This window comes from Callospermophilus lateralis, unplaced genomic scaffold (assembly GCF_048772815.1).
Source record: "Callospermophilus lateralis isolate mCalLat2 unplaced genomic scaffold, mCalLat2.hap1 Scaffold_83, whole genome shotgun sequence".
NCBI lineage: Eukaryota > Metazoa > Chordata > Mammalia > Rodentia > Sciuridae > Callospermophilus > Callospermophilus lateralis.
The window spans coordinates 5,137,101-5,156,025 of record NW_027516368.1 but is presented as its reverse complement, the minus strand read 5'-3'; the positions used below and the strand labels follow the sequence as shown (position 1 = coordinate 5,156,025).

At 39.0% G+C, this 18,925-nt stretch overlaps 1 protein-coding gene across 1 annotated transcript in view; it reads right to left on the bottom strand.

Annotated features, from left to right (window-relative positions):
- Nucleotides 1–9,021: 9,021 nt before the first annotated feature.
- Nucleotides 9,022–18,925, bottom strand: part of LOC143389273 (KAT8 regulatory NSL complex subunit 3-like) — a 96,760-nt gene continuing 86,856 nt past the window's right edge. The window contains 2 exon segments of the mRNA XM_077108481.1: nt 9,022–9,105; nt 11,135–11,225. Of these exon segments, the coding sequence (XP_076964596.1) occupies nt 9,022–9,105; nt 11,135–11,225 (175 nt within the window).

The window sequence follows — 18,925 nt, the reverse complement described above, 5'->3', positions numbered from 1 at the left end:
CCATCAGAAGGTGTGAGCCTATTCTCTCCTGTGGTCCTCTGAACCAGTTTATGGGTGTGTGCTCCCAGGGACAATTTGTATTTGACCTTGAAGATTCAGCTCAGGCTTTAGCTCCTACCCAAAGTTTTCCTCTACCTGTCTCTATGCTCCTAGAATACCCTAACAGTCCCCCATGGTGGCACTGAAATTTTACCCTATAGTTATCCTTCACATCTGTCTACCCTCTTCCCCAGTCAGAGAATTCCTTAGATGAGAGACCATCTCACCAGAGTTCTTGAGGAACTAGCACCTACCTCACTGCCTGGCAATTAGTGATTTCTCTACAGAAGTGTGTTAGATGAGTGAATTAATAAATTAATATGTGAGAGCCCATAGATTGTTGCTGAGTTTTAGAGGGAAGTTGTTTGTTCAATCCAGGTTCATCACAATTCTTATAATCTCTCATAAATGAAGACAATATTGAAAGCCTTTGGGTTGAACCAAATTTCTAGGCCCAGCTTGCATTAGTGATCAAAAGAGGCTATAAAGACATAAATACTTACTACATCCATGCAAAAGCTCATGTATAAATGCCAAAAGCATTGGGGAAAATAGTGAGGGATGATATAAATGGTCATGTCTAAAGCTCCATAAGATTACTTCTTTAAAAATATATCTTTCATTCATGAAAATATTTACTATTGCCAACCCTGTGCCAGGATCTGGGCTGGGTGACAAGGACCCTGATGAGTAGTGCCTGCTGTCATGGAACCAACAGTTTAGTGGAAGAACTGACGCTATAGAAGATGAGTCCAAAAAATCTGCCCAAAGAGTCAGCCTGGGGTACTCAGCAATCTCCTGAAGATACTTGCCTTATGTTCAGACTCCAGTGAAGTCATCACCACCTAAACCCTTCCTTCTCCATTAAAAAACCTTTCTACCAATTGCATTTCTACATATTAGAAATAAACTGTTAAAAATTTGAATTTAAAGATGCTGAAAATAGCATAAAAATTTAATTACTCTTCTTTCAAGTATAGCCATTATGAAAAAAAATGGAAGTTACTCAAAAAAAAGGATAAATCTGACAAAAGCCACATAAGACCCATACATGGACAACTATAAGTCATCAGAGAGAAAGGCAGGTGTGGTGGCACATGCCTATAATCCCAGCAGATCTGGAGGCTGAGACAGGAGGATCACAATTTAAAGCCAGCCTTAGCTACTTAGTGGGTTCCTGAGCAACTCAGCAAGACACTGTCTCTAAATAAAATATAAAAAGGGTTTAGGGAGACTGGGGCTGTGGCTCAGTGGGAGAGCGCTCTTCTAGCATGTGTGAGGCCCTGAGCTGGATCCCCAGCACCACATGTAAATAAATAAAATAAAGGTATTGTGTCCACCTACAACTAAAAAACAAATTTAAAAGGGTAGGGGAGGCTGGGAGATGTGGCTCAGTGGTTAAATGCCACTGGGTATAATCCCTACCAAAAAAAAAAAATCAGTGAGAGGAATCAAAGGAAATCTGAATAAAAGGAAATACATGGTGTGTTCATGAATCAAAAGATTTAGTATTGATGGAAATTCCCTTTAATTGACCTAGAGATTAAATATAACTCTAATCAAATCTGCATACCTTATTTGTAGAAATAATTAAGCTGATTCTTAAATTAAAAGGACTTTAGAATAAAAAAAAAAAACTTTGAAGAACAAAACTGGAAAACTCATTCTATCTTGACTTACTATAAAGTTAGTAACCAAGGCAACATGGTATTGGTATAAAGACAGACAAATTGAAAAATGGAACAGAACAGATTCCAGAAATAGACTAATACATATATTATTATTATGTGTTAATTAATTATTTACAGCAATAATGAAGTACTTTGATGGAAGAAGAATCTATCCAATAAATGGTATGAAACAACTGTATATTAACATGCAAAATAAATGAAACTTGATTCTTAACTCTCATACCATATTTAAAAAAAAACAACTACTCAAAATGGACTATAGACTTAAATGTAAAATCTAAAACTTTGAAACTTCAATAAGAAAATACAGGAGAAAATATTTGTGATGTTAGGCGAGACAAAGATTTTTTTTTTAAGATACAATACAAAAAAACTATAATAATAAAACTGAAAAAAAATAATTTCTGTACTTTCAAGTTTAGCCATTATGAAAAAGAAAATGGAGATTACCCAAAAAATTAAAAGTAGTACTATTATACAATCCAGCAACCCCATTACTGAGGATATATCTCAAATCAGTATGTCGCAAATATACCCTGCACTCCTGTATTTACTGCAAATTATTCACAATAGCTAAAAGATTAGAGTCATCCTTTGTCCATCAATGGATGAGGAGATAAGAAAAATGTGGTGTATATGCACAGTGGAATATCACTCCAGCTTTAAAAAGAAGTACACCTTATTATTTACAGCATGGTTGGATCTGAAGGACATAAGTGAAAGAAGCCAGGCCAGAACAACATATATTGCATGATCTCTCATAGATACATAATCTTGAAAAAGCAAACTTCCAGAGGCAGAGTAGAATGGTGGTTCCTAGGAGATGAGGGGAAGGAGCAGGGTTGGAGAGGTATTGATCAAAGAATACAAAATTTTGGTTAGACAGGAGGAATAAGCTCAAGAGCTCTCTTGTACAATATAGTAACTATAGTTAGTTGTATTGTTGTATTGTTGCAAACCAATAGAAGAGTAAATTTTAAATGTTCTCACTGTAAAAAAATGATAGGTATGTGAGGTAATGCATAGGTTAGCTAGCTTAATTTAGCTATTCAACAATGTACACATATTTCAAATCATCCTGTTGTACATGACAAATACATATAATCTTTCCCTATTAATTCAAATTATCAAAAATAATTTAAATCTGCTCTTCCAAAGATACTGTTAAGAAAATGAAAAGACAAGGCAGATTGGGAGAAAATACTACAAAGTTAAGAAGTAACCTGTAAACTAAGAAGAAAATACTTGAAGTACATACATACAGAGGCCTCATCTCTATAATGTAGAAAGGGCCCTTTAAAACTATTAATAAAAAACACAATCCCACAGAAAAATGGGCAAGGACATGAAAAGAGATTCCCCCCAACAGAAATACAAAGGACAATAGTCATATGAAACTGAGATTAATCTCACAATTAAAGCAATGCAAACTAAAACAAAATGTCATATTATAAAGAATATTTGGCATAGAAATGTTTATAATACAAAAAATGGAAAATACTGCAAAGTCTACCAAGAGAGGACAATTAAATACATAGGTACAGAAAACACAAATACTATGTATTCATTACAATTTAAATGCTGGTTTCACCCATGTTGATATAACATTAAAAGTAATCTATGGCATATAGTTCAATCTGTATAACAAGAGCGTTAATCTGAAAGTATACATTTTCATCTATTTGTAAGTGTACAGAGATAAATGTTGGAAAGAAAACTCACCAAAATAGTAGCAGTGATTGTTCCTGGGAGAGAGTTCAGGTGACTTTAACTTTATTTTTACATTGTAGCATCCTTTAAATAAACTACAATGAGCACATACTTCTATTGTTAAAGAAAGCTAAATTACTTTTATTTAAAAAAATAATAAGATGTTTCAATGCAAAATTTCAACAACAACAAAATTAAAAAGGACATAAAGTTGCAGCCAGAAAAATGGCCAGCCAGGCCAAGGCCCTCTCCTTGAGGCTGCACCTTCCTCTGACCAGCACTGGACACATGGGAAGACAACTAAGTGTACACTATCAGATACACAGGCAAAGCTAGGTAGAGAAAAACAGAGTTCACAGAGGGTTTGGAGGGTGAGGATGACTCAGTGAAAACATAGGTTCTACCACACTAACAGTGGTAATGTCAGGACAAATCACCTCAATATCCTTCTTTGTAGACCAGGGTAATAACTTGTCTCTACCTCTTGGGGTGTGAAGTTTAAATGAGATACACATGAGCTGGGCATGGTGGTGTACACTGTAATACCAGTAACTTGGGGTGAGGGGGGATGACGGGGGGGGATGGTGGGGTGGGGGATAGGGGGGTGAAGCAGAAGGATTGCAGCCTAGGCAACTTAGCAAGACCCTGACTCAAAGTAAAATAAAAATTCTAGAAAGGTCTGGGTATGTAGCTCAGTGGTAGAGTGTTTCCTCAGTGTGTGCAAGGCCCTGGTTTCAATCCCCAGTACCATGAAAATAAAAAGCTATGTATGTGACACCCTCACTTAGGGCTTAGCCCATAACGTGCACTTAAGATCAGCTGTTTATATTATTATCTGGGACATTTGTGACAGTTGTTCACATTGCCACCACTCTATTCCCCATGATCCAGAGTCATAGAATAGAGTGTAAAGAAGGAACTTCAAACCTAGAGAATCCCAACATCAAGTTTTATGCAACAAAACCTATTGTTCTCTGTCCCTATGGAAATTTCTTGGAAAAAGCAGGCAAAGAAGATGGCAGCCAGCTAGAGAGGGGAGGAGGACGATTAAGTAAGGGCCTAAATAATATCCTGTTCTACCCACTGTGTCATCCTCTCCTCCCAAATTCCCTCCCATGTTGCCTGGGACCTTCCCCCAGACAACACTGTGTTAGGATCCCAGAAAGACTGATTAATTGCTATATCCCTTTCTCTGCAAATAAGGGACCTGAGAGCCAGAGCAAAGAAACCTACCGAGATTCAAGCAGTCAGCACGCACCCAGCTCTGCCTCTCAACCAGAGGGTCCCCTCCTGTGTTCATCCTTCCCTCTGCTGGCTGCTTCTTCACAAGTTCTCATTTCCCCTACTTCCTCCCCCTACTCCATTATCTGTTGGGATTCTTCAAGGCCCCTTCTCTTCTCTGGCAGCCCTAATGGTCCTTTATGTCCCTCCCTGTGGTGAGAGAGAAACTGAACTGGGACTTTTCTGACTTGAAGAATAGTACACTATAAGAATGTTTATGGCTGTCACTAAGTGAAGACCAGCAGAGCCGTCTCTCTTCTAATATGAAGGAAGCACAAACCGTGGCATGAAATGAAAAGGTGTGGCAGGATGGAAGAGTTATGAGTTATTCTCACCCCTAACAACACTGGAAGTTTCCTTGAAACTCCTAGGAAATGAAGACCCTAGAATAGAGTGCTACTAGCCAGAGGAACCAGCAGACTCTGTGTCCTAGGTCTTAAATGCAACCAAGATGCAGGCAAAATAGGCAGGGGTGAGGAAGGATGTGGAGTGTGAATGAAAAAGCATTTTTCTAGGATGTGGTCAGACTCTGGGCAGTGGCCAGGCTGGGGCTAATCTTAGGCAGGTTTACTGGAGTCCTGGGCTTGGTTCTAGGGTTCTTAATCAAGAGTCTCTGATCCAGGGGGAGCAGATGGTATTTCATGGCCTCAATGAGGAAGTCCTTACAGGTGTTGTTATTCTTTATCAAAGCCTCTTTTTCAACTGTCTGGAGGAAACAATTCACAGGTAACACTGGAACAGAGCCTGGTCCCATTTGGTCAAGCTGTCTCTGGGGTGGGTCATTCCTGCATTCTCTCATTCATTTCTATGTCATCTCATCTCACAGCCAAAGAGAAAGATCCACAAAGTTACAACTTAGTGCTCACCTCCTGGATTTTAAGAGCACAAGGATTAAGTGATCAAGCTCTGGCCTAAGACAGGGATGCAAATCACAGCTGCACCACTCATCTCTGATTCTCAGTTCTCATCTGTAAAACAGGTGTATTAAAAGCATCTAAAACCCCATTAGTTTTGTTTGCTTGTACACTGAGGTTTACATAAATTTATGCAAAAAAAGGAGTTGCCTGAAAATCTCTTCCCACATTCCTTTTGGTTTGAGTGCTTTACAATGCACAGGGCAAATGGTCAGAGATCTGAGAGAAGAGAAAGGGAGGGAAACAAGAAAGAAGACAGGATCCAAGGGCCAAACTTTGAAGGATTGGTAAAATAAGATTGTCAAGATGGTCATTCATTTTCTTATAGCAAAAGTCTTCGGGAGAAAACTGGCCAGTGAGGCTCTGATTACTGACACAAGTGCAGAAAGAATGTCCTATACAAAATCCCATCTACTGACCTCATCTACCCCATCTACGCTAGGATCTCATTTCTCTACCTGGTATTCAGACCTCAGGACCTAAGCAGGACTTCAGCTAATGCAAGCCTACATGCTCCATGAGTAGGCAAGGATGCATTTTGGCACTCTGGCTCTCAAATCGCATCTCTTCAGCCCAGCTCACATCACTATGTGACATATCTGGAATGAACAGCAAGGTCTTCTGAGGCCACTTGATGGTGGGAAACATCAATTCCATTCAATAGCTAACACTGATTGGATATCTCCTGGTTGGGCAGCCCTGTGCTGGCCCCCAGGAAGAAAATGATAAATAAGACAAAGTTTCTGACCTGAGGATTGGACCTGATTCAAGTCCAATCACAGAATGAGAAAGGGCTCCCACTTCAATCATCTCATTTCTCCAAACAATCAGCACAAGGCCTGGCTGAGCCTCTCCTTGGACCCCATCTATTGCTAAGAATGAAAATAGAGCCAGGGTCATCATCCACTGGGCAGCACTAGAGCTGGCAGGAAAGAGAAGAATTGGCAAGTCAAAGCCTCTGCCACCTCTGGGCATCTTCTTCCCCAAGAAAACTTCCTATAGCCTTGAAAGATTATTTTTTTAACTTTCCCATTAGGGGCCTAAACCAGGATGGTGCAAATCATGAATTTAGGGGTTAAAAAAATAAAAGGGGTGGGAGAAAAGCTCTAGAAAAGCTAGGGAGAAATGAAAATTGCTCAAGCAGCTACTTTTCCCAAAGAATTCATTCAGCTTGAACTAAAAGCTCCCCCCAGAGAGTTCATAGATACAGAGTTTCAATGTGGTATGATGAAAGTTTTGGAAATGGAGATGGTGATGGTTGTGCAGCACTGTGAATATAATAAATGCCCTGAATCATATACTGAAAAACAGTCAAAATCACAAAGTTTGACAGGCATGATAGAACACGCCTATAATCCCAGTGGAACGGGAAGCTCAGGTAGGAAGATCGAGAATTCAAAGCCAGCCTCAGCAACTTAGCAAGGCCCTGTCTCTAAATAAAATATTAAAATGGGCTAGGGATGTGTCTCAGTGGTTAAGCGTAAGCACCTCTGGGTTCAATTCCTGGTACAAAGAAAAAAAAATCACAAAGTTTATGTTAAATATGTGTATGTGTTTATTATCAAAACATATCAAACTGTTATAAATTTAGAATATCTAAAAATGCTTAGAAAAAGCCTAATTAACTTTAGCTATTGTGAGGCGAAGATGTCAGGCAGTGTTGGTTGCAAGAGTTTTCCCTCTCTCCCTTCCTCTTGCATCATGGTCAGCCATCCCTAGCAGGTCTGAAGTTTCAAGGGTGAATGAATGATGAGGAAACATCCTTTCCAAAAAGTGTTTACCCTGTGAGGCCTAATAAAAGTGCTTTTAGAAAAGGAATCCCACACAACAGTTCTCACACCCAGTGCCTCTGACCTCCTCCTTTTCCAGGTCCAGACCGTATTTTGCCATAATAATCCAGGAACTATCTCCTAATATCTTTGTTAAGTTTCAGTTGTGGACACTTATTTGAGGTCTCTAAGTCCCACTGGAACCCAGGTCCCTGGCTGCCAACCCTGCCTTCAGTCAGTTTCCCACAGGACAGTGGGAAGACCTATTGTGACAATGAGAGGCAAGTTCAGTCCCTCTGCTTCTCTTTCCTACAGCAGGGATACTGTGCCACCAGGTGGCACTAGTATCCTCCAAGGTAGAATGCAGGACCCTTATAAAGGCTTCAAGGGTGTCCCTCAGTGCTGCAAAGAAGGCTGAGGTGTACAGATTCAGAGGACATTGTACTGACCCTTTAGGCCTATGGCCAGCAGCGTCAGGAGCAGAGGACTTTACAAGTGCTCACAAGAACAGCATGTTACTCGTAGTCCCAAGGACAGCGGTAATATTAACTAGTATTCACTGATCACTGTGTGACAGGCTTTATGTGGACCATCTCATTTTTCTCCAAACAATCCTACCAGAGCAAGTGCTATTTTGACCAGATGAGAAAACTGAGGTTTCAAGGGGTTAAGTATGGCACAGGGTAACAGTAACTGGCTGTTAGACTGCTAAGCCTCCTCACTTATTCTTGCATCATACCTTTTCTTCCTTCTAGAGATCCTCCAGGACATCTGAGGGGTGGCCTACTTCCTTGATGTTTAGTTTGGTTCACATAGTTTAAGCTTTGACTCCCTGCTTATAAGAGTATATAATGCAGTTTACTGTTCAAAATGAGCCATGTAATGGGAAAATGGAATAAAGAGCAACAAAGGTGACAGCTGGCAGAACTGTGTGCCTCAGGGTCTGGCTGCTGTGGATTTGAATCCTGACTCTCTTCAAGTAGTTGGTGACCCCTGAGGGCAACCCAATCCACAGCCTCAAGGGCCAAAGTGGTAAATAGAGTGTTGTAATTGCCTCACAGGCTGATTACAAGGTTTAAGTAAGGAAATAGGTGGCACTATAGGGACATCCCATAATTTAAAAATTTTCTTTTCTTTCTTGGAAGAAGTAGAGATAGTCTGTGCTCTAGGCACCTGTGAAAAGCTGCTTTTCACAGTCCTTAGTTGGGATCCAACTTGTTTAGAGCAGAAAGGCAACATAGAAATATTATGAAAATGACTCTTATGGCTTTGGGTATCTATAGGGAAAGCAGCTAATTTTATAGAACACTTGTTAAGCCAGGCTTCAGGCTTACATACCGACAACTTGTTTCTGGAAGGAGATACTGAGGCTTGAATAAAAACTCAAAACTAGTAAGTAGTGGAGCATGAACTGAAACCTACATAGCTTTTCCTCAAACCTATGCATTTAAGCTCTACTTCAAACTGAACCCAGTTGATTGGTGCCCCCAACACACACAGAAGACATATTGATCTCAACTACGCCATGCAACCAGAGTGGCCTCTGCTGTCCCTTGAGGCTTTGGTGGACAGGCCAGCACACACCTGCACTAGATAATCACTGGGCAAGAGAGGGAGTCAGATGTGTTCCATCAGTTTTGCCATGTGCTCTAAACGGGTCTCTTTCTCATAATTGATCCAGGAAATCACAGCTTCAAACACCTATAAAGAAAAGAAGGAACAGTTTCAAATAACCTGCTCAATCTGTAAAAGAAAAAAAGTTATAATTCATCTGCAAAAGTGTTTAACACAAGATTAAATGTTAAAAGTAAAACAAAAGCTTTTTTATTATATGTTCTCAAGAGTGAACATGCACATATATGCCTACAATAAACCTGCTCTCCCCAATGTAGAATCATTGTGGTTCATTCTAAAATAAAAATCAGTTCCAATAGTTATTTAAGGGTAGAAATACAGAGCAACAACTGTGAACCAAATGTTTAAAGGTGGCTGCAGAGGACCAGATGTCCTGGGGGCAATACCACACTCCTCCAGCATTGCTCTCCTCTCTAATCTCCCCTGCATATTCAGTGCAGAATGAAAATTGTAAGAAGGCCTTCTGCCTGCAGCTGGCTGTGATGATGACTGTAACACTGAATACAGAGAAGGGCAGACATTTCTCCTTGGATTTAACTTCTCTCTTGAGGAGAGATTTCATTTCTATGTAAATCAAAACTGGAAGGCTTGGAACCAAAAAGAGGATAGGTGGTTTGGATGTTTATTTTGTTGTTCAAGGCTAAGTCTAAATTCAAACTCTGCACCACCATGCACAGACTGAAAAAAAAAAAAAAAACAGTGTTGGTGAGGCTGTGGGGAAACCAGTAATATTAGTGGATATTTACTAGATAAGTATTGTTTTTTAAGAGAAGAGGGAACAATTTGGCAGTAGCAATCTAAAGTGTAAATGTGCATACTCTATGACCTAGAAATGCCATTTCTAGAGCCCTAGACTACAAAAACACTCATAGAAGAGCACAAAACAACAAGTGTCCAAGATGTTTGCTGCAGCACTTTCATAAAAGGACAAAAAAGGAACAACCTAAAGTCCACTAACAAAGAAATTATTAAAATATCATCTCTATTGTTGGTTTCAGCTTTCAAAAAGAATAAAACAAGATGCCTTCTTGTACATGAAAACAAGAAAGTGCTCTCAGAAACTGTGGTATATACACACAATGGAATATTTCTCAGCATAAGAAGAAAATAAAATCATGGCATTTGCAGGTAAATGGATGGAGTTGGAGAATATTATGCTAAGCCAATCCCCCAAAAAATCAAAGGCCAACTGTTCTCTCTGATAATGGTGGAAAGTGGGCAGGAGGGGTGGGCACATGTTGGGAGAATGGAGGAACTCTGGGAAGAGGGGACGGGTTATGGGAGGGGGTATGGAATAAGATGAACATTACCCTAGGTACATGAATGACCGCACATATGATGCGACTCTACATTGTGTACAATCAGAGAAATGAAAAGTTGTGCTCCTTTTGTGTACAATGAATCAAAAAATGCATTCTGTCTTGTATAACTAATTAGAACAAATTTAAAAAGGGGAAAAAAGTGCTCTCAGATTAAAGAGGACATGCCAAAAGGACACAGAAATAACTGGATGGGACCTTCACTGGCAACATTTGGAACAACTCAAACATCAAAGAGAATAATGAAAAAATGAGATCAGGGCTGCTCTGGTGGGGTGGGGTTTCAGGAAATGACTAGGGAAAAGGCCAAAGATTTTTTGTGGTAATGGATTTGTATCTCTATAGGGTAGACACTATATGTCATACAAATTTGTAAAATCTAATCAGATTGTACCTTAATGTCTGTACATTTCACTGTGTGCAAACCATACCTCAACAGAATCTTAATTTTAAAAATATAGTAATGGATTACAATACAATGAATTTTATAAAGAAACCATTAATTCCTAGGATAATTTGAAAAGTATCAGAAGGGCTCTTCTTTAGAAAAGTGGTAAATGAGAAGGAATGACAAAATTAGAAAAACAGTATTTTGTAAAAACCACCAATGTGATAACTGATTCAGCAAGGATCACCAATGAAAGCTAGAATCAAAAGTTTTTGTGAAACAAGAAATTCACAAACTATCATCCCAAAGATTTATTTACACAACGGGGGAAAGATACCCTCAAACAGGAGAACAGACAAATATCACCTTAAACAAGGGACAAACTTACCACCAATAATAGGACAAACTTATATTCCTGATTGTGGTTTAATGGAGAGGACACAGCAGCCCGAATGTGTATTTTTCCAATAATGTTTAACCTGAATGTTATAGTACAGAGACAATCAGACAAATCCGTTTGGAGCCTTTACAAGATGGTTGGGCTGAATTCTTCAAAATGTAATATAATGAAAAACGAAAAAGAATCAGGGGGATGGTTATAGATTAATGAGATTTTGAGACATGAGACATGATAACTAACATTTGGAAATACAAAAACCTTTGGATTATGGATTAAAAAGAAATAGGGGGACCATTAGGAAAATCTGAATACTGATTATTTGGCAGACAACACTACTGTTATCAATGTTAAATTTCTTTGGCTAAAAATGATTTTATGGTTATAAAATAACATGTGGGAGGTGCATACTAAAATATTTAGGAGTGAAGTACCATGATATCTACAATTTACTGCTAAACAGTTCATCAAAATGAGACATCAAGTCTCTGGAGAGAAAAAAAAGCAAAATATTAACTACTGAATCTCAGTAAAAAGTACGTTGTGTGCATTCTTTCAAACTTTACAATATGTTCAATGTTTTCAAAATAAAAACTGAAGAAAAAAAGATAAATTATAAGGGAAAATGATAGATGGGGCAATAAAATTTACAACCTGCCATAAAGTTGAAATAAAAGCTTATCTACTAAGAGAAAAAAAAAATCCAATTTCTCTTAACTTATTTTTTCTTTATGTTTGCTACATTAATAATGCTTTGCACCTAAAGTACTTAGTTCTACTTCCTAGATACATCTTAAGTCAGAACAGGCATAACTTTAATTGGGCAAGGAATCATAAAGTTATCAGAAAAGTAAAGAAGGGAACAGAGACAAATGGTAAGGAGAAGTTGATCAGTGGATACAAAGTTAGATTGGAGTAAGAAACTTGCTTGGAGTAGCAAGCACTGTACAGTAGGGTGACTATGGATAATGGACTATAAATTTCAAAAAGCTAGAGAACAGGGCTGGGGATGTGGCTCAAGTGGTATCACACTCACCTGGCATGTGTGAGGCACTGGGTTCAATCCTCAGAACCACATAAAAATAAATAAATTAAATAAAGGTATTGTGTTCAACTACAACTAAAAAAATAGATTATTTTTTTTAAAAAGCTGGAGAACAGGATTTTGAATCATAAAGAATCATAAAATTTTGAATGATAATGAAAAGATACTTTGAGGAGACAAGGAAGTTTACCCTGAATTAAACATTATACAATGTATACATGTTTCAAAACATCACATGTTGTGCCATAAATATTTTTCTTTTGTTGTTTTTATGGAACAGAGCAAAAGGAAAGGAGCAATGTGTGTGCATATGAGTGTGTGTGTGTGTGTGTGTGTGTGTCTATGTCTATGTAGTTGGCTTACATGTCTGAATAAATTAACCTATATCTTGATATAAGCATATAAACACCATGGAAATCCTCCTTGCCTAGAACATTTCAAAATACAAACTTTCCTACAATTATGGTCCTTACCCTCATAGCATTGTTTTGTCAATGTGTTTTACCCACCAGTCCTTTATTAAAAGATCCATGAGAACAGGGACCTTGTCCTATTTGCTGGCACATAATATATACTCAAATACTATTTTAATGAATAAATGGACACATGAGTTCTTAATAAGTCAGTAGGAAGCAGAGTGGGACCTTCACAGGCTACAGCAGAGAGCATGACTGGGAACTCGGGGCTGGAACCTTGGCGGGGAGGGCAGAGCTGGAGGCTGATGGAGAAGTTGGCCTTTCTGAAAGAGGAGATGGGTGGCCACATTAATATTCTGCCTTGCATGTGGTTATCCACACTTCTTCCCACTCCTCTCCACCAGACTAAGAGCTTTTGTAGGAGGAGAAGGGTATTTGCTCTGTCTCTGGGGGGCCTCCTTCCCACACACTGCCAAGTAAAGCTCCAAGTGTCTGGCCAACAAAACTTTGCTGAACAATGAAGTACAAGTCCTTGAGTAGTAGGGTTGATTTATTGATCACATTCTTACCCCATTGACCAGCTTAATCATTGCTATAAAACCTAAAAAGAAAGCTGAGTCTACCATAGTCGATATTTAATCTTATCTCCATTTTTGGCTTGACTAGTCTAACAGGTTTTACTTAGTTGCACTATTTACCTACTCAGCCATGAAAAGTCACAGCAGTCAGCAATAGCAGTGACCTTCTAGCAGCTAGAGAAGGCCATATATGTATGTATGTGTGTATATATATATATATATATATATATATATATATATATATATATATATATATATATATATATTCATTTATATTTCATGTTTGAAAAAGAAACAAGCAAATAAACATTTAAATAGCTTGCCTTCAAAGTATCCAATGTCATTTCCAATAGCCCTTCCCATAAAGGACTCTTTGTAGACATTATCTTCCTGGATTCTCATGATAATCCAATGACTAGTTTCTCTTAACCTTTATAAAGTGATTTGCCCAAGTCCCAGAGCTAGAAAAGAGGCAGAACAAACCCAGCTCTAATGCTCACACTTTAGCTGCCTCTCAAGTGTCTACTAGCATGGGTTGACATATTACAGCCCAGGAGCCAAATCCTGCACCTGTTTTGGTAAATAAAATTATACTGAAACATGACCATAGTCATGTGTTTACAGACCATATGGGCTGTTTTCTTGCTACAACAGCAAATCCAAGAATCTGTTAACCCACAAAACTAAAATATTCACTATCTGGACCTTTTTTGGAAAAATTTGTTAACTCCTGCTCTAAAATCTAAGCAGGGCAGGATGATGTTCTCTCAAATGATAATACCTTTCATGGAACCCATGAGAAAATAATCAGCTACCCACAAGGCAGGCTTGGGGTTTCACTTTCAAACAAAGAAATAATTTCATTTCCTCACTCACAATTTCTTGGGTGCTACAAGGTTGTAGAAGAGTCATAGAAAAAGACTTTACAGTTCCCAGATCACCATACTTCTGCTATAAGCACAAGACTTGTCCAGAGGACAACAGATTAACTGGATCCTTCCACCCTAACTTCTGGTTAGACAAGCAGCAAAGGCAGGTTGGAGCTGATATGTGGATGCTAATTCACAATGGGGGTGGGGAGTGGGCATGTGCCAGGGGAAAATAAGAGTTATTTTAGGTAGATGGGAATGAAGGGAAGGGAAGGAATATGAGGATAGGAAGGATAGTAGAATGAAGCAGACATTATTACCCTATGTACATATATGACTGCATAACCAATATGATTCTACAACATGTATAATCAGAAAAAAATGAGAAATTATACCCCATTTATATATAAAATATAAAGTGCACAATACTACTGTCATGCATAACTAATTAAAATAAATTTTAAAAATAAAAAAGATAAAAATGAGGGATTCTAGCTTTCAAAATGTTCTTTAAAAATCAAGAAGGGGAACTCAAGTTAAAAAGGCAGGGTGATTAATGATTCGGCAAGGTGAGGGGTCAAGATAAGGGTGACTGCTATCAAAATGGGGGAGACGCTAAGTTTGACAAATGAGATGGGGGAACTAGGTCCTGCAGGACCTTATTTGTAAGTCAAGATTTAAGGAGAACTAATCTTATCAATAACACATACAATGCTAGACATTTTTACATTCGTGATCTCATTTAATCCACAAAAATAATTCTATGAAGAAGTTACTGTTCACATTTTACAGACGAGGAAATAGCCTCAAAGAGATAGCTAGTTGTTCAAGGTCACACCAGCAGGAAGTAGTGGATCTGGGCTGTGAATTCAGTTCTAACCCCAAAAAACAAGGTTCAAATGTTATGCAATAGTGCCTCTAAGAGGCAGAATTAGTTGAACACCCTGAGCAGACTGCTGAATTGGGAAACCAAATTCTTAATTCTATAAAACCAATGAAGCCCTCCACATCCTCCTGGGACATCAACCCTGAGGATACTGCTACTTTCCCAGGGATTGAGGCAATAACACTGGCCCAATCTGCTACATGTTTTTAAATCAAGAAGATGGCACTTGTAGACACAAGAATGATTTTGAGAGCCTCCTGGTTTTGTTTCTTAAAGGAAAGCTTACAAGAGCTACAGTAGCCATATTCCCACCTCACAGTCACATACAACACAGGGACAATGGTGGGCAGTTGAAGCTCATTGTGCATGTGTCTTCCCAACTGAGGGTTTATTGACATTACACTGGTGGCTTGAAATCAACCTTGGTGAATATATTTACACTGTGACAATCAGCAAGTGAATCATCAAATGAATCAGAGCTTTTAGATTTTACTCTGTTCTTTATTTGTTTATTTACTTGTTTTATGGACAGCCAATTGTTAAAGTACTAGCTTGGAGATGTCCTGGTCTGAAGGTTCCCCCGCCCCCTTGAAACCTACCTAATTTCATGTATCTATCTGACAACACCATTATCTCAAGGTTTTGTATAACACCTAAGAGCTCTTTCTTGTAGTTGCTTCATCTCATATTCACAAATGCCATGCAGAAGAGCTAGGTTGTTCACTTACAAAATGACAAAATGAGGCAGAAAGTGACCAAATACTTTCCCAAATATTCCCCAGCTAACTGTGAGAGGGCACTTATAAACACCTTTCAATATTGTGGTTTAATGGGACACAGTTGAAAAATACTGAAACTAAAGAAGAATGTTCCCTCTTTACAGACCCCTACTCCATAATCAGCCTCATCTCCCAAAATCCCCTCTTCAAATATCCTCAATTCTCATTACCCAGGGTATTCCCTCTCCCAAGTACAATAAGCATCCTGACTTCTATGTCTTTATTCCTACTATCCCTCCAAGATGAATGGCTTTCCAAAATCCTAAATTCACGTTCCAAATTTGAGCTCAGATATTTTCTTTTCCATGATTCCTTTCCTACCCAACAACTGGGAGTAAAATACTCCAAGGTGTTTTCCTTGATCTTTGATTATAAGCAATAACTTCTTTCAGTCACATACTATAGATTTATACATATTTCCAGTATGTTTCCCACCCAAAGAGGAGCTACAGAAGAGTAAGCACTAGGTGTTATTCATCCCTGTTTCCTCCTATCAGGGTGCTGCACTGAAGAAGGGCAGGGTCTTAAAAGGGAGACACAGTTTCAAATCACAGAGCTATCTGTTGCTAATAAATTATGTCCCTCACTAAACTTTAGTTTCTTTCCTCCTCTGCAAAACAGAGACAATAACTTCTGCCTTGCAAGTCACTGTGGAGACTAAAAGAGATATGCTGAACAGTATGCTGGAAAAAAGAAATCAAATACAAAAGTATTTGTATTCCATTATTACAATTATATAAAGTTCCAGAACTGGCAAAACTCACCTAGGATAGAGAAGTAATTACCCTTTCTGGGCCTGATGTACTGAGAAGAAAGGAAACCTGGATCTGCTTCTTGATGTGGTTGCTAGTTATGTGGACATTTTACTTTGTAAAGTGCTGAGCTGCATACATTTTACATCTCTATGAACTTATCACAATACAAACTTCATCTTTAAATAATTTGCAAAATGTGCCTGGAGAACAGTGGGCCATAGTGGTAAATTTTTGCTCATAGTTCTATGGTATTCTGCACATAGGTGATTATGGAGTTGCTCTCTCCAAAGAAAAGTCAAAAGAGGAACACAGAGGCAGGATCCCGGCCAAATAACCACCTGCAGGCTAAGAAGCTGGCAACTGACCTCAGAAGATGGCAAGGCTGCCCAGAGCTCAGCCTAGACAATGAAAAGTACCTACTTGGTCACCAGATAACACGTCTCACAGCAATCACTAAAGCCCAGCCGACTGGTCAAGGCTTTCTAGCCTACATCCCACAACCAGCAGCCTGCACCCCTCAGCCAAAGCTAGAAATTCAGACAGAAGAGCATACAGCACTAATGATCCTGGAAGATGAGGACACAGTCCCTACCAGAACATAAAATGCTACAATCTGGCTCCTGACATGCAGTGCAGCACATTTTAAGTGTATTATACAAAGAAATACTAACCTGTAGTTCTCATTAAAACACACAGTCTAATTTTTTAAAGAGCCTCAACTTGCTCCTTGCAAGCCTAATGATCTCTGTCAACACTATTAAAACCTGTCCATCCTGGAACTTGGGACTATGTTTGTACATAACACGAAAAACCTAAAAGTCAGATTCTTTCTTTTCATGGTGTTGAGGATAGAACCCAGGGCCTCATGTATGCTAGACAAGTGCTGTACCATTGAACCACACTCTTACTTTGATTTTTATTTTATTTTATTCTATTTTATTTTGAGACAGGTCTCGCTAGTTGCTATGACGGACCTCCAACTTGAAATCCTCCTTCCTCAGCCTCCAAAGTCACTAGGACTACAGGTATGCCACTAAACCCAACATAAAGGTCAGATTCTTCATAAAGGGAAACGACTGCCAGCATCAGCAGGGTAGGAAGCTGGTCTTTGCTTCTGTAAGTCAGCAGGAAAGCCTATAGCTTTCAGGTACAGAGGAGAGCCCTGCACGCTGCAGTAACCTATCTGGTCCAGAGCCACATCTGGCCTTCCCATGTTTGTGTTTGGTTGAGTAAAGAACTATCATTTGAAGAGGAAAAATAGTGAAGAAAACAGGAAGAGATAAGAAAGTAAGTTCTATGTTGTGGGGAAAAAAAGTTTTTCTCCTTACAAGCTCATAAAGCCCAAAGTAGATGGGCTTGAATTTTGAAAAGAAAGACAATGGATATGCAGAAATGCATATTCTAGGTGGTATGAGGAAAAACCCAGAAAGCCTTAGAGCTAAATGAAGGCAGAAATTAATCATCTTTCACATCTTTTTATCTCTAGCTTTGTGGGCCTGACAGATTTAATCTAGGTCCCTTCTTTTCAGAGTCGCCTGCTTCTTTGTTCATAGAGAACCATCCCCTGAAATCCTCCTGAGATGCAGTATCTGGTAGGGAGCATGCAATAAGGGAATCAATGTCAGTAGCCTCTCATCCGAAGTTGGTGCCCATGAACCCAGAAATTTGCAGAGCATGAACAGGAAGCAACCAAGAAAGGGATCAAAGAAGTAATCTCACTGCTCTTAGAGTCTGTATGATCTGCTAGGAAGAGGGCATATTCAAGGCAAATGCATCTGGAGGGCCTCCATGCAAGGCCACTTTTATTGGCCATGAGCACAGTTTCTGGAAACAAAGTGAGCAGATAGCTGTTCTTAAAATTGAAGATGTTTATGCCCAAGATGAAACACATTCTACTTGGACAAGGGATGAAGTTATGTATACAAAGCAAAGAACAACACCGTGACTCCTGAGGGAAACTGACCAAAACCAGAGTAATCCGGGGAAAAGTAACTGGTGCTCATGGAAATGACCACTGGCATCACTTGTGCCAAAATTGGAAGAAACCTTCCTGTAAAGGTCGCAGAATATATGTAATGCTATACCACTCAAAGATTAAAACTAATTAAAATTAATTAAGTAAAGGTGGATTGAAAAGGAAAGATGGAAATAAGAAGAGGGAGGAAAACACCATCTTCTTTTCTCTTTTAAGTCTAAAGAGTCAAGGTGGAGCCCCTAAATTTTTGGCCAGAGTCCCCTTTCTGTTAGCAACACTTAAGAAACAACAGAGCCAGGCACAAACCTATAATCCCAGCTACTTGGGAAGCTGAGTCAGGAGGATTGCAAGTTCAGGGCCAGCCTGGGCCACTGAATAAGACACTGTCTCACTAAATAGATAGATAGATAGATAGATAGATAGATAGATAGATAGATAGATAGATAGATAGATAGGGCTGGGAATATAGCTCAGTGTTA